This window comes from Saccopteryx leptura, chromosome 4 (genome assembly GCF_036850995.1).
Source record: "Saccopteryx leptura isolate mSacLep1 chromosome 4, mSacLep1_pri_phased_curated, whole genome shotgun sequence".
In the NCBI taxonomy this organism is placed as follows: domain Eukaryota; kingdom Metazoa; phylum Chordata; class Mammalia; order Chiroptera; family Emballonuridae; genus Saccopteryx; species Saccopteryx leptura.
Genome location: NC_089506.1, coordinates 23,778,264 through 23,803,570, shown reverse-complemented (window position 1 = coordinate 23,803,570; position 25,307 = coordinate 23,778,264). Strand labels below are relative to the sequence as shown.

Genomic DNA, 25,307 nt, shown 5'->3' with positions numbered 1-25,307 from the left:
ATCGTTCTACTTATTTGGAGAAGAATATGAAATTATTCCTATTTCTTATTTCTTCGTGAAGTAGTTATTCAAAAGCCATCCTCTTTCTCAATCCTCCCATATATTAAGCATTTTATATTAAAAAACAGTCAATCACCTTTAAAAGAGGCTGACTGCTATTACTAACCAGTTTTTACTAGAGATAAGCTTAATTTTTATCAAAAAGCTATAGTCTCCTAAAATAAACAATTTTCCCCACCAACTCCTTGACGGTAGGTAATTTATCTATTTAATTAAAAACTGCAAATACCCCTGAGATGACCAGATTCTAGATAAGCATACCCAAACTTAGTACTTTTCTATATGTATATGAGCAAGAATCAGTTAGAAAATATAACTAACATTGCTAAACTCAGTAACAGCAAAAATGACAACCTACTGAGGAATAAACCAAACATAAAATATAGAAGAACCATTTTAAAAACTAGAGAAGTTTACTAAGACATCAAAAAATAGCTACATGAGATATAATGAGTTCCTGTATACTTCACCTCAAAACTGTAAATCTATTAAGTCAATACGCTTGAAGAAGCAATATCAAGAAAAAAATGTCAGCAGGATTTTCATGAAACCACACAAGTTTATATTAAAACTCACTAGGAAGAGAAAATGCTCAAAGAAAGTAATTAAAAAAAAAAAATAAGACCAATAAGGGGAAACTCACTCTACTAAATATAAAAGAGCATAAAACAACAGAAATTAAAATAGTGTGAGCCCTGGCCAGGTAGCTCAGTAGATAAGAGCACTGTCCCCCACATACCAAGGTTATGAGTTCGATCCCTAGTCAGGGCACATACAAGAATCAACCAATGAATACATAAATAAGTGGAACAACAAATCAATGTCGCAATGTATCTCTCTCAAATAAATACATAAATTTATAAATAGTGTGGAGCTCTTATAAAATGGAAATATAAATCAATGAAATAAAACATAACCACATCCAGAAATAAACCCATGTAAATATAGAAATTTGACATTTGATAAAGGAAGTATTTCTAATCTTTAAGAAAGAACAAAGGATTCAATAAATGAGGCTAACAAAACTGTCTATAAATTTCAATACAACATCAGCAAAAACTAAATAAGCTAATCATCTCCAATTTCTTCAAGAAAATGGAAACTGGCTCACCATATTCAAAGACGTTTTTTAAAGTTATCAAAATTTTAAATATGCATAGTCTTCAACCCAACAGTTCTGTCTATCCTATGGAAATACACGCACATATGCACAGAGATGTAAGCAAAGGATGTTTATTATATCAGTCTGTAAGAGCAAAAATTCTAGGAGCAATTAGTAGGGTTAATTAATAGCTAAGTAAACAATGACATCCATAATATGGCATAATAAATAGTAAAAAATAGAATAAAACTATATGTATTAATAAAATAAGTTATGTACATATGTGCTAAGTGAAACAGGAAAAGTTAAGTATCAGTAATAGTTGCCATTTAAATTTTAAAATAGAAAATGAAATTCTGTCTGTATGTAAATGCAAAGAACAATCCAGAATACCTATCAGTTAATAGGGGCCCTTCCAGGGAAAAGAATAGAATTGAGGTCAGGTATATGAAGAGACTTTTAATAGTCTATAGTTTATTTGTGTCTCAGTTAGCATTATCTCTTTCTCCCTACTTTCCTCCTTCCTGTCCAACTCTTTCTTGCAATCTGAGAGTAATATGAAGGGCCTCTGTAGATCATGAAGTCAAAAGTGATTTATAGTTTTCCAATTTGGAATCCTGAGGATAAACAGAGTCTCATAGTTTTAGTAAAATCAAGAATGAAAGGAGCAAAGAGGCTGACTACCTTTATAGTAGGAAAAAAGAGAGTAACAAACCCACTTAGCCCTCCACACTCAGCCCTCAAAGTGCAACAGCAGAGCTTTCTGAATGGGATGACCTCACCCCAGCACCAGGAATGAAACCCAATTACTTTATGGCCAGTAGGGAAATCCCATTCCCCTTGTCACACGACTGATTCCGGGATAAGAACTAAAAGTCTCAGCTCTCTGCTCTCTCTCTGTAATTACTAGATCCAAGGTGGTCCAATTGTGGCAAAGCTCAGGATAGTCCTTCCAAGGTATGGGAGAGAATGCTTATGCTCCCGCCAGAGGTGAAGGAAGAAATCGTAGCATGGATGCTGCTCACAGTCATCTTACAACCAAAGGAGAAATTGCCCTGAAGATAAAGCGTCTTCATGCTTTCTTCATGGAAGAGGGCCAAGTACAGGGCCAGAAAAACAGTCAGAGCTCTGAATGAACCTGTGTAAAGGTCACTCTACCTTAGGATGTGTTGCTTTAAAGGGGTAATAAATAACCTTCTTTGCTAAAGCCAGCTGGATTTGGTTTTTCCATTAGCTGCAACTGAAAACATCCCCGCTGCCGCAATGGGATGAGTAAAACCTAATGCCAATTCGTGATGTGATTTTTGAAGCCCGTATAGAATTCCATTTTCTTTATCTATCTGTATTGATATTGTATCTCTATAGATATTGATATCCCTATTGAATTTTAACTATTCCCTACTGATGACAGGTTGCTTACAAATTTTATCACAAATAAGCCAATGAACACCCTCTGTGTACCTTTACACATTCATATTGTTATTTCTGTAGGATAGATTCTTAAATATGAAATTACTAGGTCATAGAGTACTGTCTTTGGCTGCCTTCTCACCAATAAATTATTCACAACCCTGAGAGAAAAGACAAGCCAAAGAAACCTACACAGAAAGCACAGAAAGACTTGTTCAGGAGCCGCATGATAATAAAAGCCTTCGGTAAATAATTTCAAACTGACAACTAAGAAAAGTTGTCTTATGTCACCTGCCACTCTTACGAAAACACTTTGGTCAAAGAATAAAAGTCCATGAAGGGCTTATGGGTTAACTATGAGATGCCCTATAACCGTACGTAACTCAATACCTAACTTTCTGGTGTTAGATATGGAATCACGTTGATGGTATCTGACTTGGGTGTTAATAGACCATTATCATCACCATCACCGTCACTGTCAGTATTGTAGCCATTTACAGTGGTCCTTCGTCTATCATGGGGGTTAGGTTCCAGAAACCCCCTCCCATGATAAGCAAAAATCCACGAAGTAGTGGCCTTATATTTATTTTATTATTTATATTTTTTAAGGCTTTATAAACCCTCCCCACACTCTTATAAACCTTTCCCACACTCTTATAAACACTTCCTATGCTCTTAAACACTTTCTACACTCTTAAACCTATGTAAAATCCCGCAATATAGCAAAAAATCTGCGATACAAAATTAGATATAATTTAAAACTCTGCAATACAGTGAGCCCGCAAAAAGTGAACCACAATATGGCAAGAGACGACTGTATACCTATATCCTACTTTTTTTCTCCCTTTTACTTATCCACTGGGTCACAACCTTTGATGCACAGTATGTGAGGAAGGCAGTATCTGTTTTCTGACTAGCTCTCCTCCAATAATCTTACTTACACTCTGCTCCACTCATTTTTTCACACGAGGATATGATGTCACTACCAGTGACTGAATCCTTCCATAATCTCAGTTCCAAGCATCTCGCTTTCCAATCAACATCTCCTGTTTTTCAAGTTCATTCCCTCCAGAAACTCAACTCAATCTTTCGATCAAACTGGAACCTATATATGCCAATGATCATAGCACCTTTTCACTCTGCTTTCCCTGTGGTAGTCTTTCTTTCCTCCTTGACCAGTATTTTTTCTGTTTTTCCCAGTTACAGTTGACATTCAATATTATATTTCAGGTGTATAGCATAGTGATGAGATATTTATATAATTTACAAATCGATCTCTCAGTAAGTCTAGTACCCACCTGGCACCATACATAGTTATTACAATGTTACTGACTCTATTCCTTATGCTGTACTTGACATCTTCAGGGCTATTCTGTAACTAACAATTTGCACTTCTTAATCCTTCACCTTTTTCACCCAGCCCCACCATCCCCCTCCCCTCTGGCAACCATAGTCTGTTTTCTGTATCTGAGTCTGTTCCTGTTTTGTTTGTTCCTTTATTTCGTTCTTTAGACTTCACATATAAGTGAAATCATACAGTATATGTTTTTATCTGTCTGGCTTCACTTAGCATAATACTCACTAGGTCCACCCATGGTTTCACAAATGGTTAAGATTTCATTCTTCTTATGCCCAAGTAATATTTCACTTTATATATATATAACATCTTCTTTATCCAGTCATCCTCCCATTGACCAGTTTATATTAAAAATTTGTAGTCACCTCTTGCTTATTCCCTTCACTTCAATGCTCATCTCTGGCTTCATTATCTCTCTTGGAAAAACTCAAACCCTGATTATAAACAAGCTCTCTGCCAACTCTCTGCCTGTAGCTATGCAGCTGAATGAATGTAGCAGGTAAAAAACACAACCACGGTGAATAGTCTCACCTTGAATTTGTGACCACCAACCTCAAGTGGGCCCTTAGTCTTCTTACCAATTCTACAACTTTTTACTAATCTATTTACTCTCCTCCCCTTTTATTTCATACCTTTTCCTCTCTGCTTTTCATATCTCTCCCCATCCTCACTCTCCACTGATGACCTTGTTTCACATTTCACTCAAGCAATCAAAAAGGAACTTACACAACAAAATAAACTAACAAAGTATCAACTGGCTCACATATAGAGAACACACTGGCAGCTGTCAAAAAGGAGGCAGGTTGCAGGACTGGGTGAAAAAGGTAAAGGATTAAGCCAAGAAAAAACAAACAAACTCAGTCACAGCCAACAGTATGGTGATTACCAGAGGGAAAGGGGGGTGGGGGAGATAGAAGAGGGTATAGAGGAGAAAAGTGGTGATGAAACGAGGTTTGACGTGGGGTGTGGTATACACAATACAATATACAGGTAATGTATTATAGAATTGTACACTGAGGCCCTGGCCAGCTGGCTCAGTGGTAGAGCATCAGCCTGGCGTGTGAAAGTCCCGGGTTCGATTCCCAGCCAGGGCACACAGGAGAAGCACCCATCTGTTTCTCCACCCTTCCCCTCTCATTCCACTCTATCTCTCTCTTCCCCTCCTGCAGCCAAGGCTCCATTGGAGTAAAGTTGGCCCAGGCACTGAGGATGGCTCCATGGCCTCCACCCCACCCCACCCCCCGCAGTAGAATGGCTCCGGTTACAACAGAATATCACCCCCTAGTGGGCATGCCTGGTGGATCCCAGTCGGGCACATGCGGTAGTCTCTCTGCCTCCCTGCTTCACACTTCAGAAAAATACAAAAAATAAAATAAAAAATTGTACACCTGAAACCTATATAATTTTATTAGCCAATGTCACCCCAGTAAATTCTATTAAAAAAAAAAAAACAAAAAAAAAAAAACACCTCAAACTCCTACCCTGAAATTTTTTTACATATTTGTATGTATTCCAATATAACCTACGTGATGGTAAATTTTATAGTGTCAACTTGACTGGACCACTGGTTGCTCAGAGATTTAGTTAAACATTCTTCTGGGAATATCCCTGATGGATGAGATTAACACTTAAATCAGTAAACTGAGTCAAATTCTCCCCCATATGGGTGAGCCTCATCTAATCTCTGGGAGGTATGAATAGAACAAAAAGGTTGAGTAAGGGAGACAGTCTCCATGGTCGGACATTAGTCTTCTCCTGCCTTTGGACTTAGACTGAAACATATTCCACTAGTTCTCCTGGTTCTCAGGCCTTCAGACTTGGATTGGAATCATACCATCAGCTCTCCTAGGTCTCCAGCTTGCCAACTGAGGGATGAATTATATATATAGATATAGATGATAATATAGAGGTAGATGTATATCCACTTCTTCCGCTGTCTCTTAAACCCACTGTATCCACTCCATTCAACCAAAAGTGCTCGTATCAAGGTTACCAATGCCCTTCATATTGTCAAATCCTATAGTCAATTCTCAATCCTTATCTGGCTCAATGCACTAGCAGCATATGACACAAACAGTATCACCCACCTTGTCAAAACACATTAGGCTTCGGTTACAATGCATGACTCTCCATCTACATCAGTTAAGAATTCCTTCTCAGTACCATTTGCTGGTCCTTCCTTACCTCTCCAGTCTCTAAACATCACAGCATTCCAGATTAAGGTCACAGGCTTGTTCCTTCTTTTTTTCCTCTACCTTCACTTCCTTGGAGATCACATCCAGTGTGATGGCTTTAAAATTATCTGTAGCACCCAGCTGACTTCCAAATGTATATTAACACTCCAAACCAGTGGTTTTCAATTGCCTGTCCGAGGTTAACATCAGGGTGGTTAACTCTATCGCGGACTAGTGAAAACCACTGGTCCAGACACACTCTGCTATTCCATAAGATCAAAGCTGAACTGCCCTACCCATCCCGACCTCCAACTCCCTAAAAATTAACATGCCAAGGTATTCTGATTTAAACACTGCTAAATTAGCACCCCTTTCCATAGGGAGTAGTATTTTTACACACACAAAGCTCTCCAGAAAGCTCAGATTCATCCAAAAATAAAGAAGAAAAACACTAAAGACTGAATGATTTCAATTTAAGAAATCCAACATAATTTGCTAAATTACACATAGCACGTTATTTCTCTCGACTTTGTTGTGTAAATAGAGTGGCTCGATTTCCACAGCAGGAGACAAGGATCTTAAGGAAGGGAAGGGAACCGGTTGCACAAAATGGGCGGGAGAGTCGGGGAGGCACACTTTGACGGACAGAAGTTGTGGAGGCCTGCAGGCGATCGGGGGCCCTTTCCGGGGTGCTCGGGGGGTAGAAAGGAGAAAGGGTGTCCGTTTCTAAGGAATCTCCCGCACAGCGCCCAGAAGCCTGCTCTGGGGACCTCCGGTGCGGGAGACGGCTAGAGTGATGCCCAGGGTCTGGGGCTGGCGGAAGCCGGCGAGGGGAGGGCACGTTACCCCAAGAGCCAGTTCGGCGGGTTTCCTTCAGCGGGATGACTTGTGGAGCTCGGCAACAGCACGACCTGGAACCCAGGCATCCAAGCTAGATACCAATTCAACAGACTTTTTTCCCACGTTACAGAAGGCACACGGGAGCGCCACGGCGCACACAGTATATACAACGGCGACGGGAGACCCATATTCCCCGCCCCTTCCTCCAGGGCCCGCCCCGCTCGCGTCCGCCGCTCGGCGGGATTGTAATCCTCCCATCAGAGCGTCGGGATGAGCGGCGCGCATGCGCGGAGATTCTGGCTGCCGCTGAGCACTCCGGGAATTGTAGTCTGTGCCGGGGCTGTGGGCCGCGAGAGCCCTGCATCCCAGAGGAACCTAGAGAAGTCACAACACTCTCTCCACCCAGGTCCTTATTGCCATCTTCGCACCTGTCCGGTCCCGTCACACCCACGCGCTGGGCTTCGGTCAGGGCGCGCCCCCCAGTGAGACCACGAGATCCCCCTCTTCCCATCCTCTGTCTGTGCTGGAGGAGGCGGGGTCCACTGCCCGCCCCTCGCCGCCACCCTCCCCGCCTCCCACCTCCCTCCCCGGCCGGTGTCTGGCCGGTGCCCGAGGAGAGGCGGCGGCCCCCGCAGCGGCCGCAGGAGGGGCGGCGGCGGTGGGCGCCGCGGGCGATGCCCCTGCCGGGCTGCTCCGGCGGGGGGGCGGTGCGACCAGCGGCGGCGGGGGAGCCGGCGGGGGGCGGCGGCTGCGGCGGCTGCGGCGGAGGGGCCGAGAGCTGGCGGCGGCGGCGGTCGTGAAGGGCATCGGCGACGGCGGTGATGGAGCACTGATGTGAGTGTCTGGCGGCTGGGGGCCCCGGGGCTGCCGAGCCCCAGGCGGGCGCCCGGCGGCGAGCGGGAGCGGGAGGCCAGGGGCGGCGGAGGGATGCTGTGCGCGCGGTGCAGAACCGGGGTGCCGCCGACCCTCCGGCTGGGGCAGGAGCGGGGCGCCGTGGGAGCGGAGCCCGGCGCGGGGGTCCCGGGCAGAGGCGGGGGCAGCGCAGGCCGAGGGGCGTCTGCGATTGTTCTCAACACCCCTCCCCCTCCCGCCCCGTGTGTCTGTTTGTCACTTGCAGCTGAAGATGGAAAGAGCCAGGCGAAGGGGAGGCGGCGGCGGCCGCGGCCGCGGAGGCAAGAATGTAGGGGGCTCTGGCCTAAACAAGAGTAGACTCTATCCCCAGGCCCAGCACTCCCACTACCCCCACTACGCGGCTCTGGCCGCCGGTAACCAGCCCGGGGGCGCAGCCGAGATCCAGGAGCTGGCCTCCAAACGAGTGGACATCCAGAAAAAGAGGTTTTACCTAGACGTGAAGCAAAGCTCCCGAGGCCGGTTCCTAAAGATAGCCGAAGTCTGGATAGGGAGAGGCCGGCAGGACAATATCAGAAAGAGTAAACTGACCCTCTCCTTGTCGGTGGCAGCGGAGCTCAAGGACTGTCTAGGGGACTTCATCGAGCATTACGCCCACCTGGGCCTGAAAGGCCACCGGCAAGAGCATGGCCACGGCAAAGAGCAAGGCTCCAGGAGGAGACAGAAGCACTCGGCACCCTCCCCGCCAACCTCTGTGGGGTCCGAGGAGCACCCTCACAGTGTCCTCAAAACAGACTACATAGAGAGGGACAATAGGAAATATTATCTAGACCTAAAGGAAAATCAGCGGGGTCGTTTCCTAAGGATTAGACAAACCATGATGCGGGGTACTGGCATGATAGGTTATTTTGGCCACAGTTTGGGCCAAGAACAGACCATTGTCCTCCCAGCACAAGGAATGATTGAGTTTCGTGATGCCTTGGTTCAGCTCATTGAAGACTATGGCGAAGGGGACATAGAAGAACGAAGAGGTGGAGAAGATGACCCACTTGAGCTCCCGGAGGGAACTTCTTTCAGAGTGGACAATAAAAGGTTCTACTTTGATGTGGGCTCTAATAAATATGGAATTTTCCTGAAGGTAAGTGAGGTGAGGCCACCTTACCGTAATACTATTACTGTTCCATTCAAAGCTTGGACAAGGTTTGGGGAGAATTTTATCAAGTATGAAGAAGAGATGAGGAAAATATGCAACAGCCATAAAGAAAAGAGAATGGATGGCAGAAGGGCCAGTGATGACGAACAAGAATGCCTCGACTAGAGTGAAATTGAACTCCATCAGGCAAAATTTAAAATCAGAAATTGGCTAAAAGTACTGATCCATAATCCTTTGAAGAAGTTTTTCCTCTTTTTTGGCCCTTTGTTATTAGTAATACCTCTATAGTTTATGCTTCAAGGAGTCCGATTCTCATGTTATGTTATACATAGAACACTATAATTCTTACGGGAATTCCCACCTTCCCAGAGCTAAATAGTTTAGCTGCTTCACTCGCTCCAGACTATTGAAGTTTGCAAATCAGCACAAAATGTGACATTCTGACCTTCTAATTACCATAACTGAGATTTACATTGCACTATGACAGAATCCTGAAAAAAAAAAGATACATATACTTAATATGAAATGTGAATTACTATTTAACAAGTTCCCCAAAAAGTATCCCATTCCTAACTCATTAAAAGCTGCTAAGCTTACCTGTAAGGCAGTTACCACAGAAAAAGAAATTGACCTCAAGTAAAATATAAATATATTTATTTCCAAAAGTATAAGTAGAAATATAATAATTGTCCATTGGATAACTGAATATTAAATAGTGCCATTAAAGAATCAAATCTTAGAGTTACTATAGTAATTTATAATTTCAAATTTTGTAGGAGCCCTGGAGTTTCTGGTTGCCATAGCAAAGCTATGGGAGAGTTAGAATTGATTATTCTAAGTTAGTTACAATCCCATCTGCACTTCTGTTTATTGTATCATATATTTATATTGACTTTCCCAAGTTTCAGGAATTACTTTTATGTCACTATTGAGGGGGAAGGTTCATCCTGTGGCTTTGCCATGGACATCTTGGTGTTTTAGCTTTTCATGCTAATTTGAAGGTGGTGAGAGGTTTTTTCCCCAAAATATATCATGGATTCAAGGTGTTATATTTTATGCTTCTTCTTTAACACTATTTCAGAGGGGTTGGTGCACTAGTTAACTGATATAAAAATACATCTGTAATAATATATCTTAGTAGCACTTTTGGTGCAGTTGCTACCCTTAAAACTGAGTCAATACTACCAGTATAAACCTGACTTTTACAGGTGTTTTCATTGGGGGGCGGGGGGAGTTTTCTAAAAAGCGTTTAGAATATAAATTTTCAGCCTAGGAAAAATATTTGAAGATTGGTCATAAATATATTTGAAAGGAAAATTCAGGCATTTTCCAAGGTGCTCTTTATAATACTTATAAAGGTTTACGTTACACAAGACTCACTCATTTACATGTATTAAAAGTTACTTTTCAGGAAGTGCCACAGCGATTTTTCAACACCTAAGCAATTTTTTAAGTGGCCATACTGTATATGTGTACCAACCTACCCTGTATTAACTGACTGGATTTTTATCTGTTGAGCTGCATTTTATTCTGAATGAAATTATTGTCTTTTATCTTGGCTTTATTCCCCTTCCACACAATAAGTCCATATAATTATGTTTAAGGGCCAGACACTGATTTCAACCACCAAATATAGCTCTCATTGCTGAGAGCTGGCTGCATGGATTGAGATCAGAATATAGCTCTTCTTTTATATGCTATAAGTAACTCACAGTTATTTTAACAATTTTTTTTCCTTCAGAGGTTTGTCCCCAAATACGTTTAAATAATGTCACTAAGGAAACTTTATGATATGAATGAATTAAGAAAATTAATTTCACTGGTTTATGTCACTTAAAAACAAGCATTCAGTAACCCAGACATATATGCTGGTGTTGGTTTGCAGATTGTATTTCACGTTTTCTCAAGTAGTATGAAGGAATGTCATTAGTTTATTATAACTGTGGACCATCTGGATCACTATGGAACAACTGAAGGTTAGAAGATAATGTTAGTACTAGAGTTAATAGCACATGGTGGGTGTTGAGACTCTAAAAGTATCAAGGATCTTTAAACAGTCCTAACTGTAAAATAACCATTGTAGGCTCGATAAAAGTAGTTTGGGGTAGATGAAGGAGTGGTGTGCACTTGAATTACTGTACTACTGATTGTTATTGCTGCCCATCATAGTGCCTATTAATATTAATTAACCTGTCAGATTTTGGCAAGCTGGAGCTGTGAACATTCCAGTATTTGAGTGTTCCTATCACTATTGCTGTGACTGTATACTCTTTTAAAACTTTCCCTTCTAAACTATTTATATTGGTTAAGTCTAAATGATTTCTTTTTTGGTTTTTAGTCTGATAAGATTTGAGTGTGTGTCTATATATATACATATGTATGTGTGTATGTATATATATGTGTTATATGTATATACGTACACACACAGTGCTATGTCAGACTTAAAGATATATATCTTTAATTTATTGTATATAAATGTTATAAGTTAAATTTTGCACTAATTATTTAAGTAAAGAATTAGTTAAGTAGCCAAATTTTTTACATTGTATGTAAACTTCAAAGTTTTTACCATCTAAAAGCTACAGATTGGATAGATGCATATATACCATATATTACCAGCAATTGAATATACTTCAGAATCATTAAGCCTTCTTCCAGTGCTTTTGTTTCATTTTTTCATAGTTAATATAGTCATTGTAAAATGAAATTATGCTATGATTTTTTGATACTTAAAATTCCCAATCAAACATTAGCCATAATCAAACAAGATCCAGTTCAAAACTCTGGTATTAGGACATGTATTGCCATGTATCTTATAAGCTACTATTCTTATCTGTGCAATATACATTTTATTGTCATTTGTGACATAAATGGAGCTGCAAGTGTACGTGGTATTCTTCAAAATAACAGGATCCCTGCCTTAAACACATTAAACTCTTAAGGCAGCCGGATGTTAGGCATCAAAACATGAGCATTAACGGTAGTAACCAAAATTACTAGTTCACTGTATAATTCTAAAACACTGATGATGTTTGCACATAATAACCCAAGCATAATGTGGTACAGACTCAAACTGTAATAATATAAGCTAATAGTATGAAATTTGGAAACGGGTTCCTCATAATAGTTGGCAGTATGCTCCTAGTAATTGAAAGCAGCACTAATCTGTTGCTTATATGCAAAAGATGCAATGTATTATAAAACTATTAATGTTCTGCCACATTTTATAATTTTCTTGTTATAGCCCCAAATTGCCATGTCCCTTAAACTTGAGTCAAACACAAGCTTATTTGCACTAAAGAGCATGGCCAAAAAATAAATGACAGGGTGGAAAAGCTAGTTGGAACCTCTTGAAATAATTGGTTCTAATAGGAGAATTTCACATTTGTCTATTTGAAAGCTATATGATCCAGGCAGACAATCTGTCAGTTCACTAATTTAATAATGCACTTTACCTTTTGTATATAAAAGATGTACATTTATGCCACTTGACAGGTGGGATGTGTTTCAATAACTGTGTAGTTAGAATTTATAGGGTGATCTCTTGCATGCATATGTTTTTGTTGGCACTGCTGTAGTAACAAGTTTCCATGAAATCAGTGTAATGGAGAAGGGTAGAAAATGCTTTTGAAACAAATCCCAATACATTTAACAGAGTTTTAAAATAGAGTCCATATTTGTGTTTTTAAGGGCTAGAAGAAATTAAAAAATATTTCTAGCCCAGATTAATATTACAGTTGAGACTATATCTAGTTGAGACTCCTCATAATACCCTGAAAGTTAATTTTGGAAATTTGTGCTGTCAAATTTTTTTTGAATGATTTTGTTTCGTTGTTAATATGTGTTCAAATAACTAAGGAAAAGACAGTACATCACTGTATTATAATTAAAAGTAAGTTTGGCTGTTATGGTGTCATTAAGAAAACACCCAGACTAAAGAAATAGAATTACAAATGAAGAAAATGCAAAGAGCATTTTGCAAAGAGCAAATGCAAAGAAAACCATTGCTGAGATCCATTATTTCAAAATTTGCAGAAGAACTTTTCACCAAACAGAAAGGGTATTGGGAGACTTAGTGTATCCTTTCTTCCTAAAAGCTTCCTAAGATGTACATTTGAAAACTAGATAACTGTTGCTTAATAATAGGTTGTATGTACTTTACTAAGAAACACTGTGTACTAACAATTCATCAAGAGTATGCTATATTTACTGCATTCATTTTATATCTATGGATAAGAATACATTATAAATAGTCATCTTGTCTTAATATAATCATGTATTTATATTGTAATTTTGCAAATAGTTTCGGTAAATAAACATTTATCTGAGCTGCACAATTTGAAGAGGATGAAATTGGAATATACCCTCACATTCATTTTTAATAAGCAGCTACCATTGAAAAATGTGCTATCATTCCTTTAGGTTTTGTTTTACGGTTTATTTTAATATTAAGTAAATAGGACTTAACTTGAATATTTAAGTGGTGTCCTGAAAATAATTTTTCATAAATGTAAGATTTCTTTTCCTACTTATTTCAATATGTCTTTCATTAGAACTATTTATAAAAAAATCTGATTCCAAGCTTTATGTAAGGACTTTGTTTAGTCATCCCATAATGTGGAGTCTGTCTTTACCAAAACACCAAACATCTTTGGCAAGTTCTAACCTAGACCACAAAGAGAAGTTGAAATTGATTCTATACCAATGGAATAATACAGGTATAATATTTACCACTGCCAAATAAGATTCTTAAAATCATTCTGAAGGTTCCTTAAAGATTTCCTGAATTTCATAGAGAAAATAGTGGCTAATGGCTAGCCCATCAGAGAAAGAGACTGAAGATGTTAGCGTGCTGTTAAGGCAATCCATAGTCTATATTACTGTAGCAGTGAGGTACAGGGAAAATGGGTTTTCCCAATTTAATGTCATGTGAAAACTGAGTTTTTCGTCTACAGTTACTCTGTCATAAAGTAAATTTACCCAAATTTATGTAGCTGGGGTCTTATGAAAACAATATGTGGTAGTATATTTTTTGTATAGTAAAAAAGAAGTCTTTTTTCTTAGTTTGACATGACTTTTTAAGTAATTTAAATTTATTTTAGTAGTGAGTTTTTAACCAATATTTTTGAATAGAGAAAACAAAATATTTACTTGCTACAGATGGGTAGAAAGTGAGAAGTAGCAACTGATGTTACCAATTTCTTGTATGTCTTTCTAGAGTTACTCATATACATATATTCTTTTAAAACATACAAATGAAAACATACAACATACGCTATCCTGTACCCAGTGGTATCAGTTTTACGTCTGTCATTAGAAGTTACTTTTTTCCATTTACTTAGAGACCATACTTGATCTAGTTAACATAGCATTTATTTTGAACTATATTATTACTCCAAGGGAACCTCAAGGAAATTTGGATGAATACCATTGATATTTACTTAAATTGCAAAAACCATATGTATATTAATTTTAAAGTGTGTAAATATTCCATTTCCCTACCTATGTTGAACCATCTTGCTTTCCTATCTTCCCCCTCTTTCTTTCCTCAAAAAAGCATTCACTTTTTTTCCTGAAGTAATACAGATCAGGACCAGCAAGATATTAAATTATTTAACCAAGTGTTATTTTACATTAACTATGTTTTCTAATGAAAAGCATCTATATTAAAAGTTTTTACAAATTACCACTTTCGGTGAATTTTTACTGATTCTGTTACTATTATCTTAATTTTTAGATAAAAACAAATGAGTTATAGGAGCAGACACGTACTAAAACTATAGCGAAAGGTTATGTTATGACTCTATTGAAATCTTTTGGTTTATTAACATGACCTTTTATGCTTTCGATGAGAAAGGCATTAGGTTATTAATGAATAATTCATTTAGTAACTTGGTCAAATCCAAGACTAAACAAAGGGATAACACTAGTCCTGATTGTTTAAAGCATTGATCCCCATTGAAAGACCCAGACTTGGTGAAATATCCTTGAGACCAGAAGGTACCATGATGATTTGGGGGAAGAAAAAACTTTGAGGCTATGAGGTTACAAGTACAACTAAACCATCGCCATTCTCTGCTGGAAAAAAAATCTAAAATAGCAAATATATCTGTTTAAAAATGAAGTTGGCATAACCATTATTTCTGAAAATGTGAATAAAACTGCTTTAATCATTCCCCAACTCCTCCACCCCGAAATAATAATTCTCTCTTTATTCATTTCAAGGGGGCATTTAAGGTCACTTTTCTAAGGATCATCAAGAAAAAGTAATATCTGAAAAATTAAAGGTTTCAAAATTGAGTTCTGAAGGATACGATCTAATTATGAATTAAAAGAACCAGGGTATAAGATCCAGTACTATTAGGAATAGCTTAAAGAATGTGTGGGTTGAGAAAGAATTTTTTTAATGGATTGGTTTCTGTAAATTTTACAAAAATGTTAGTTTTTTATTTTTTTTTAAAGGTTTAAAAATTAAAACATTAGTTTAAACTTTAGAGTCTCTAATTCTTGGCGTGATTTTCTGTTTGTTAAATGAGAGAAGTGTTGTTAGAAGACAGGATTCTCTTAAACATATATTTTTAAAGCATAAAAGAGTTTGCTTCTTTTATTTTAATGAGAAGTAACTACGTATCCTTTGCAAAATCTATAACATTGGTAAAAATCTCCGGGTATTTACTTAAGTCTAAAATGGTTTGTATGTATTGTTCCTTATTTAAAGAGAGGGGTCAAAAGGAAGATGAATTCACCTTCAGAAATCAGTTTTACTTAAATCTAGGCTAAAAAATATTAACGATTTAGTATACTTAAGGAGTTTCTGATGTTGGTGCTTTGTGGTAAATTATGTTTTAAAAACTTTACTTTCTTTTGAATATCCCTTTTGAGAAATTTCTTATTCTTATTAGACCAGTGTCATCTATCAGTAAATAAAAACGTTTTTATAATAAATTAGTACTGCTACAGTGATATCAGTGATCTGAATAGGGAGAAAATATTCACTTAAATGGAACATAAAGTTTCTTTTTGAATGTCTTTACTTTTTTCTAAGATTGAATAAGAGTTGTCTGACCTCTCATTTACTCCCTTAAACTTGGTTTCTGTGTTATTTCATTCAAAGTAAGTCTTCATTGTTCCCAGGAAATAATAGGGGTAAAAAAAATTTAAAAAGGAAAAGTAATCCCTAAGAAAAGTGTTCATAGTATTTAAAATCAGAGTTGCTCAAAGTGTAAGATTGGGGAAGGGGGCATTTTTGTTGGTTTTGTCTTTATCAAACTAATGGTATAAATCTGATTATTTTACTTTATTTGGTTAAAGTCAGAATTTTTTAATCTGAGACTCCTATATTCAGAAATATTTAATATTTTCTTTTTCTTAGAGAAAATGGGTCTGTTGAATAATCCCATTCTTCGGGATATAATTTGATATTTGGTATGTATTTGATGAGGTTGTTGCCTTGGAGGGGCCGATATGAAAGAGAATGGTAGTGGCTGGTTATTTTGTTTGCTTACACTAAAAGAAGTCAATCCAACAGAAATGAGAAGAAATAAGTCATTCTCAAAATTAAACCCCTATTTACTTAACTTTTAAGGGAGTATTTGAAAAGAAGTAATAACCCCTAATTCTGCTAATGTATGGCCTGACCCTAAGCAAATTATTTCACTTCTGTTGAATGGCTTCCTTCAACATATGAAAAATGAACAAGATTGTGCTAAGAGCTGAGGTTTCCTCCCCCTCTAAACTTTTTAAATGCTGTATCAGTGGAAAAATAGATGGCACATACCAGAATTGGAAAGTGTGAGAGATTCTCTCTTTATATTAAAACAACTATAATAACGCAGCAACCTTTGATGCTACCCAAAAGAACGGGCAGAAGTGTCAGTTTTATGTACACACCTGTTTAGCCATACAAAATAAAATTTGGTTCCCATTTCTTCTTAAGGCCAAATTGTTGTATACTAACTACATAGCTGTCCTATGCTTTGATTTTTTTAGAGAAGTATTTTTATTATCTATATGAGGTCCTATTCTTTGAAATCATACTTGTTTCTACACATTCTACAGTTATTTCTCATATGCTGCATGACTAAAGTATTTTAAAAATTAGCATCATCTCTTGAAATGTCATTATGTCTGAAATAACTATAAATCACATTGCTAAATAATACACTGCAACTATCTTTGCAGTAGTCCCTGAGAATCAAGTACTGCTTTTGACCTTTTTTTTTATTGGTCTTGTTAAACATTCTATGTTATAAATAATGACATTTAACAAAAAAAAAGAAAAGAAAAGGAAGGACACTGAGCTGTGAACATTATGGTTATGCTTTAGAGGATCTATAAGTAGCAGGCTGTGCAAAGAGAAAACATCATAATGGGTCTGTTTATTTGCTTTTAGCCTTGAGAAACTGCAAAGGTTGATGCTTAAAGGGCAAGAGAAGAAGTACATGAGGTTCCTGTCTTAGAGGCATTATATAGGCACTCCAGTCCTCCAGTAAGTAGGGCACCCACTGTCAACAGAGAGGATTAAGAAAAAGTGACGCTTTTCTCCTTAGAGGTCTCTTTTTTGGTGCCTGTTTGTTTATCAAAGACAATGTTTAAGAGTAACCAAAGCATATTTTGAAGTGTTTATACACATGTGTATCTTGTTAATTTCTTCCCTGCTTTTCCTCCCTTTATCCACGGTAACCTGTTAGACATGGGTGAGAACACAAATTTCTCCCACTACCACCATGACCCTACCCCATCGCATTGATTCATTCAGATGACAATTAAAACAATAGAGACCAAAGCTGCTCTTTGAAAATTTAGAAATTTCCCTATGAACTAGATCTATGGACTGAGAAAAAACACCTGTTACTTTATCAACTAATCTCAATACTCTTACCATATTTCTATGTAATATTTTAGGATAAATAAAAAAACATTCCACTTGGGATGATACGGACTGAAAGGTCAGTTACTCCAACTTTTCAATATTCAGAGGATCTTCAGAAAATATTTTGACTAGCATGATTGACAGGTAATTTCAGAAATGAATTTAACCTTTAGGAAAATTGCATCATGACAATTTTTAAAGAAAAGGTAACAAAAGGAAGAGTCAAAATGTATCAATACTAGTAACTATTATTTATTGAATACTCAACATACATTATGCATTCCTGGGCCCTTACATCTACTATTTTTTTTTTTTTTTTGTATTTTTCTGAAGCTGGAAACGGGGAGAGACAGTCAGACAGAGACTCCCACATGCGCCCGACGGGGATCCACCCAGCACGCCCACCAGGGGGCGACGCTCTGCCCACCAGGGGGCGATGCTCTGCCCACCAGGGGGCGATGCTGTGCCCCTCCGGGGTGTCGCTCTGTTGCGACCAGAGCCACTCTAGCGCCTGGGGCAGAGGCCAAGGAGCCATCCCCAGCGCCTGGGCCATCTTTGCTCCAATGGAGCCTTGGCTGCGGGAGGAGAAGAGAGAGACAGAGAGGAAGGAGAGGGCGAGGGGTGGAGAAGCAGATGGGCGCTTCTCCTGTGTGCCCTGGCTGGGAATCGAACCCAGGACTTCTGCACGCCAGGCCGACGCTCTACCACTGAGCCAACCGGCCAGGGCCACATCTATTTCTAATCCTCATAACAATGCTCTTGCCATCTCTATTTTAATATAATTTTCCAGAGGTTTAGAAACTTATTTGATATTTTAGAACTAATATATTTGAACCCAAATTGACAGCAAGTCAAGAATTGTGCTCATGTAAGCCACAGTACTTTTAAGACTTATTCTGAAATTTAGTCTGCTGACTAATAAAGCACTATCTACCCCCAGCCACCACTATCAATAAATCTGCCTCAGATTACTGGGAATTACTTTCTCTAAAACTATTTCCTATAAATGGGGCTAGTTTGACCAAGGGACACTTACTTGCTTATATAGGGTTCATCTAGTTGGTTAAAGTACGGTGCTAATAAAAACAATTTATTGATCTATGATATGGTTTACAGATTGAACCTCTAATTTCAACCAACTACTTCAAATAAATGTCAGTAATTTAAAAAGGCATCAAATGAAAATGTAGATGTATTCTCTCTATTCTACCCTTAAGGGCAAAGAAGAGACAAATGACTCTTCACTGTGGGTCTACAATTTCATTTTCATAACCAAAACCAACTGATTATATTAAAAGTTGGAAATAAATCTTATCCGTATTAGTGAGAATTTTATTGATTTTGTGCCACTTTTTCCTGCCATTTAGTAAGTTTCTTCTTCTTTTAACTTAAGCGGGTAAACTGAGATAAGTGCCCTATTTACAGGTAGATATTTTTCTCCATTTCTCTAGGCCAGTGGTTTTCAACCTTAAGTGTGATTAAGTCTCATCTAGAGGATTTGTTAAACCACAGATTGGTGGCCTCCACAACCAGAATTTTTCTTAGGAACAGGAGGGGGGGGGTGACCAAAAAGTTGCATTTCTCACACCCTCTCAGGTGAACCAATGCAGCTGGTGTGGGACCACACTCAAGAACTGCTGCTATAGGTTGATGTGCTTTTTTTACCTTAGCTACAAAGGACAGCGAAGGAGAAACTGATCAAAACAAATGTAGCATCTTGGTGGAAGAGTCTGCTGCTCATTCTGCCTTGAGAAGTTTACAGATCTTAAAGCAAGCACCATTTTTTATAAATGGACTAGAGTTTGGGTAAAAATTATTTTCTTTCCTTTTTATTCTTTCACCACATTTAATAACTTTTCTTAGTTCCCTCGGGTTTTTTGACAGCTATTTTGAGAGAATTCTGGTAGGAATGAACAATTATGACTCCACGTATGAAAAGCTTGGCTTTCAAATTTATGGAGACAAACAGAGTTTTAATTTATTATATACCTGGGTGTAAGTCTTAATAAAGGAAACTGAATAACTTCTATAATCAAATCAAGAATTATTAATACAAGTTTTAGTGACTATTAAATATTAGGACTTGAAGAGAGCTTAGAATTAGTTTAGTCATTTAATTTTACATTTTGTGACGTTACTCAGATGATTCATAATGACTAAAATAGGCTAAGTAATCAGAAAATAAATGCTAAAACTTAAAATGGTGATTATCTCTTAAAATATACATAGTAAGAAATATATACTAATTTCTTTTAAAAGCATATATTTTTACCATCTTCTTGTGTCCTATCTAAATGTAGAATAAAGGTACTATATATATACTATAGTGTGTTTATGATACTTTTTAAAAATTAACAATTGGCTCCATTGATTTAAATTTAGAAATACTTGCCCTGGCCGAGTTGCTCAGTTGGTTAGAGGATTGTCCTGATATGCCAAGGTTGCGGGTTCCATCCCTGGTCAGGACACATGAAACAATCAACCAATGAATGCATAAATAAGAGGAAAAACAAATCGACGTTTTTCTTTCTCTTTCCCTCTTTTTCCCTTCCTTTCCCTCTCCCTCCCTTCTTCTCGCTCTAAAAATAAAAATCAATCAATACAAAAATTAGAAATACTTCACCTTAACACTCATGAACATATTATTTGAAAATGTAATATATTTAAAAATAACTTGTTTGCCAACCTATAGACATTCTATAACTAATGTGTTCAAAATTAATAAAACCATATTTTATGTATAAATCTATACAAATAATATATATTATTTGTATATACACATAACCTCTTAATAGCTGTCATTCTAGTGAATCACATCCTATCAGAAATACTAAATTCATTTCTAGATATTTGGCAGTTCTGTAAGTTCATTAACTTCTTTTTGCAGGTATTACCCCCTCAATGACTAGTGCCCCAAAACAAGAATGAATTTCTAATTGTGAAAAAGATTAACCCCTGACATAATAGACATAGTGACCAACTCAAAAGCATTATTATAGGTCATGTAATTTTCTTTTAATTATTCTGTTTGTATTATTGCTACAAGTTAAATTTTAGATTGTCTTAGAATTCTATTTTGAGTAGGCTTTAGACAAAATAGAGATGTATGGTAGATTTATAGATTTCAGCTCAACATGAGAACAAACATTAAGAAGCAGTGTTACTGCCATGTTACTAGAATTACTTAAGGCAGAGATTAGGCATGCCCTTAATGTAGGATGCTAAAGGGAATTAATAAATCAGAAAAAGATTGAGTTGTTATTACCTTGAAGATTCTTTGTAACTTTGAGAGACAGAATTTTGGGGACAAATACTTGGAACTCCTGTATTCGGGGTCTTTGTTAATTTATCGAGTTGAATAAAGAAATGTGATTTCAATTTTTCTAGTATTGTTCTAAAAACATATTAAGAGAAAAGTTATTTCCTCCCATCCCTTGTTATTGCAAATAATATAAGAAACAGTCTTCAAAATTTCATGAGCTTTACTAATTAAATGAATAAGTTAAGATAGGTTTTATGAACTTTGCCCTGCAAAATTAAGTCTGGCTTTTATAATTTTTATAAGAAAATGTTCACTTCTAATCCTTTTTAGGAACAATTATATGAAGGAATAAATTTAATATTTATATTGTTATTTCTAAAGTACCTGCTACAGGTTTATTTGGGAAGACATAAGAGATAACACAGTAAATTGGAAAATGGAAATATTGGATATTATCAAATAGTTTATAAAAAAAAGATTAATTTTTTGTATTAGAAGATAAGTTTCCAAGTAAGCTGATTATTGCTGCAAATATGTGTGATTCTTTCCTAGAGAGTTTCAAGGCTTTGTTAAAGCTAAGCAGAGTAGCTGTAGCAATAATATATAAATTCAGGGATCTAGTATGAACCAATACGAAATTCAGTTCTCATTTGGGGGCCCACTTTTTCTTGCCACTTCTTTCAATCATCTGTGCTTTATCTTGATACTATAATATTTCCAAATTTCTGGTGGATAAAGAATACCTTTTAGAGACCTAATTGAAGTGTATACTACACCAAAGTTTATAAACTATACATTTCTAAGTATTTATCTAAGTAAATTTTTCTGTGCAAAAATATGTGTGTGAGTGGATGTGTGTAAATTATACATATAAAGAAAGCCCAGTTCTTCCCCCATCCTTTCCCTACCCCTGGAGAAGCAATGATAAATTGGTTTTATCTTATTACTGCAATTGATTGGCTGCCCTAAAGTGCTATGTTGAGAACTTGAAATTGCATCTAGAAGAAAGAAGAACAGCATTCATGCCAAATACTTGCTGTTTGTCCCCCGTGCTTTCGAGCTACAAAAGTTCTCATTGTAGCTCTGTAAATGTCTAGCTTAGCCTGACAGCTGACTCTTGCAACACAAACTACCATTTGACTCACCTCCGAATTTGTTTCTTCTAAGACTTCTAAGCGATTGCTTTGATCCAGCAGTCCCTCCTTTAAAACAGCAGAGAATCCTCAATGCGCCTCTGAGGAATTCAAAGAATCATAGCCATGATAATGTCATCAAGAATACCATTAAGCATTAAACTCTATATTTGCCTCTATTGAGTTCTATCATCCATTAAAATGACAGTAATTTCTCCCTTTAAGATTTAGTTCAGTCATTCTCAAATCTTAGTGTACTTCATGTATTTAAAATGTAGGTTCTGCCTGACCTGTGGTGGCGCAGTGGATAAAGCGTAGACCTGGAAATGCTGAGGTCGCCGGTTCGAAACCCTGGGCTTGCCTGGTCAAGGCACATATGGGAGTTGATGCTTCCAGCTCCTCCCCCCTGTTTCTCTCTCCTCTCTTTCTCTCTCTGTCTCTCTGTCTCTCCTCTCTAAAATGAATAAATAAAAATTTAAAATAAAATAAAATAAATAAAATAAAATGTAGGTTCCGGTCCCTGTCCCCAGAAATTCTGATTGGGTTGGTCCAGAGTGGTGTTCAGAAATTGCTCTTTGTGATACAAGTGGTCTGGAAGCCATTCTTTGTCATTGACTTATCTTGGATTCTTTCTTCCATATCATTTTTCCATCTGGAATTGTTTAGGTTTTTAATAGTCAGCCGTAAGTAACACCAGGGGATAATGATTTTTCTTGGTTATAAGATTAAATACATGTAATATCTAGGGTTCACTTTAAACACAGAGAGGCTAAATACATTAATCCAAGTATTTAAGGTTATGTACTATCATTTTGGCTAGCTTTCTGGGCAGTAATCACAGGGAGCGCTAGTTTCTGCCCCACCACCTAAACTCAAATTCACAGTACTTGACATTTAACCACAGATTGTATGCTCCCCAGATTTCACAACCAAAACAGAACCCTGAATCTTGCCAGCCTGAGTCAAGTTCATAGATGATTTATCTTTCGCTTTCTCACAAGTTAACCCTCTAAACCTCAAATGATTTTTTTAATCTTCTGTTTTTAGATACATGCTTATAATTTATTGGAAGTAGAAAAAATACCATTAGTCAGTATGAATAGTCATTTATTGAACTATAGTCATTCTTCTGGTCTTGTTCAACTTTTTTAGTTGTCAAAAAAAAAAAAAAACAACCACATAATATAATTTACCATTTTAGCCATTTCTTATTATGTTAACCATTTCTAATCTCTAGAACTTTTTTATCTTACAAAACTGAAACAATGTTATCCCCTGGCAACGCCATTCTACTTTTTTCTTCAATAAGCAAGATGTTTGCTTAACCCTTCTCCCATCAATAATGGGTGTATAATTATTATAATTATTGCCACTTATCTCACCAAGTATAATCCTTATAGTATTCTGTATTATTATAATTCTCACATGTAAAAAATTTTACAGTTAAAAGCAATTGTGCTTATGTTAAAACTTTTATTAGAGTTTTTGGGAGACTGCAAATAAAGGATATTTTATCCTGGGAGCTTTCCACTGGTTTACAAGGAAAGCTAACACTGTGTTCCCCTATGAGACCCAGAGGACTCCAGAAGGATATTTTGTCTTTGTTTGTCTGTTTATTTGTTTATTGAATGTTTGAGGTTAAAGCTACCAGGGCCATTAGGCATAAGTCCTGGAATTTCTGTAGATTTTTGCCATGTATATTCTAGGATTGTTTTCACATTACTTACGTAGTAAATTGGAAATTTTCCTGAAATTTGATGGTGTTACTGTTCAATAAATGATTTTAAAATCTTGGCTTAGTACAATATGAAACTGCTTACCTTTAAGTAGGTTTACTAGAAACATAATTTAGGAGGAAATAGGCATAAGTAAAAGTGCATTTTCTGCAAATGGAATGTTTCAAATGTGATTTCCAAAATCATTTGCAGTAAGAAAAACCTCAACCCAAGCAACATTTTTAAAATTCATATTTTTTTCAAAAACAAAAAAATTTACCTTCCTGTTATTAAATTTCTTTCAAGAAATCAATAAAGTTTGAAACCCTGCAAGCAATATTCATCTTAATAACCAGAAAAGCTGTAATTACAAGTACTATGCTTATGATTTTGATGTAAGAAAAGATCTGTCATTTCTTGGCCTAAATTATCTTGGAACTAACACAAAAACTAGCTGATTATGATTCTTGGATAATGGTAACCGAAACTTTCTTCACTTTATGAATGTAAAAATATATAATATCAATGTATTCTTATACTTTTTTCAGACAAAAGCAATTTATTTAAAGCACTTTAAAATTCCATAATTTTTTGTAGCACCCAGATTTTTCTTTAATGATCTGCTGCAATGTGTTGATAGTATTTACTTCAAAGAAAATTCTTTAAAACTAACTGTCATTATTCCTTTGATTTCCATTATAAAATTAGAAATGTGTTCTCAGTAAGAAGAAAGAGATTTTGAATTGAAAAGATTTAGTAAAAGAGTTGTGGTACATCTGGTTCAGTAACATAATAAGCAATTACTTTTTTTTTCTTTGCTTGCTTTCATCACTGTTTAAGATCACCCTTTGTTGTTCACCATTCTCACTCCCAAATCACTGAAATTCAATTAGCTCCATGCAGTCCTCAGCACACGCTGTCAGCAGCCTAGAACTTAACCTTTCTGTAGTCTCCAACATAAGATAAACACTAATATTCTGCCAGTAGGAATCTTTAATATAGTAAATCCAGCCTGAAAATTCCCCAAGTTCTCAGCCTTTTCTGACAATTATTTACCTACATTATCAATTATTAAATTTACTTAGAATAAAGGATGCCTGTTTGATTTACAGTAACTAAATAAAGCTAACTCGCATTATTTTTCTTCAAGTATTATTAAGCTGCTTTTCTATTTAAGGAATCCTTTGGGCCGTTAGGTAACTATGTGCAATCCGGTTTGTTAATCACCATTTATTGTTTGACTCCATTTTTTAAAAACAGCCAGATATTACATTTAGTAACATACCAAGCTATGACTCAAGCAATATCTTTCATTAAGGTGATTTGCTTCTGACTTGAGACATAATACATAAAATCTACATTACATTTGATGGAAATTTT

The 25,307-nt window shown here is 36.9% G+C and overlaps 2 protein-coding genes across 8 annotated transcripts in view; one reads left to right on the top strand and one right to left on the bottom strand.

The window, feature by feature from the left end:
- WRN (WRN RecQ like helicase) overlaps positions 1 to 7,156 on the bottom strand; it is a 142,085-nt gene extending 134,929 nt beyond the window's left edge. For all 5 annotated transcript variants that reach the window (XM_066380290.1, XM_066380291.1, XM_066380292.1 and 2 more), the window contains exon 1: positions 6,950 to 7,156. The gene's annotated coding sequence lies outside the window, so the exon portion shown is untranslated. The remainder of the gene's footprint in view (positions 1 to 6,949) is intronic.
- A 537-nt stretch (positions 7,157 to 7,693) lies between these two features.
- The window catches only part of PURG (purine rich element binding protein G), a 34,016-nt gene continuing 16,402 nt past the window's right edge, over positions 7,694 to 25,307 (top strand). Inside the window, exons 1-2 of one of the 3 annotated variants that reach the window (XM_066380289.1) lie at positions 7,694 to 7,777; positions 8,061 to 8,930. In XM_066380289.1, the coding sequence (XP_066236386.1) occupies positions 8,067 to 8,930 (864 nt within the window). In that variant the 5' untranslated portion in view covers positions 7,694 to 7,777; positions 8,061 to 8,066. Of the gene's footprint in view, positions 7,778 to 8,060; positions 14,578 to 25,307 lie in introns of those variants that run through there. The other 2 variants (XM_066380288.1, XM_066380287.1) reach the window with 2 other exon arrangements.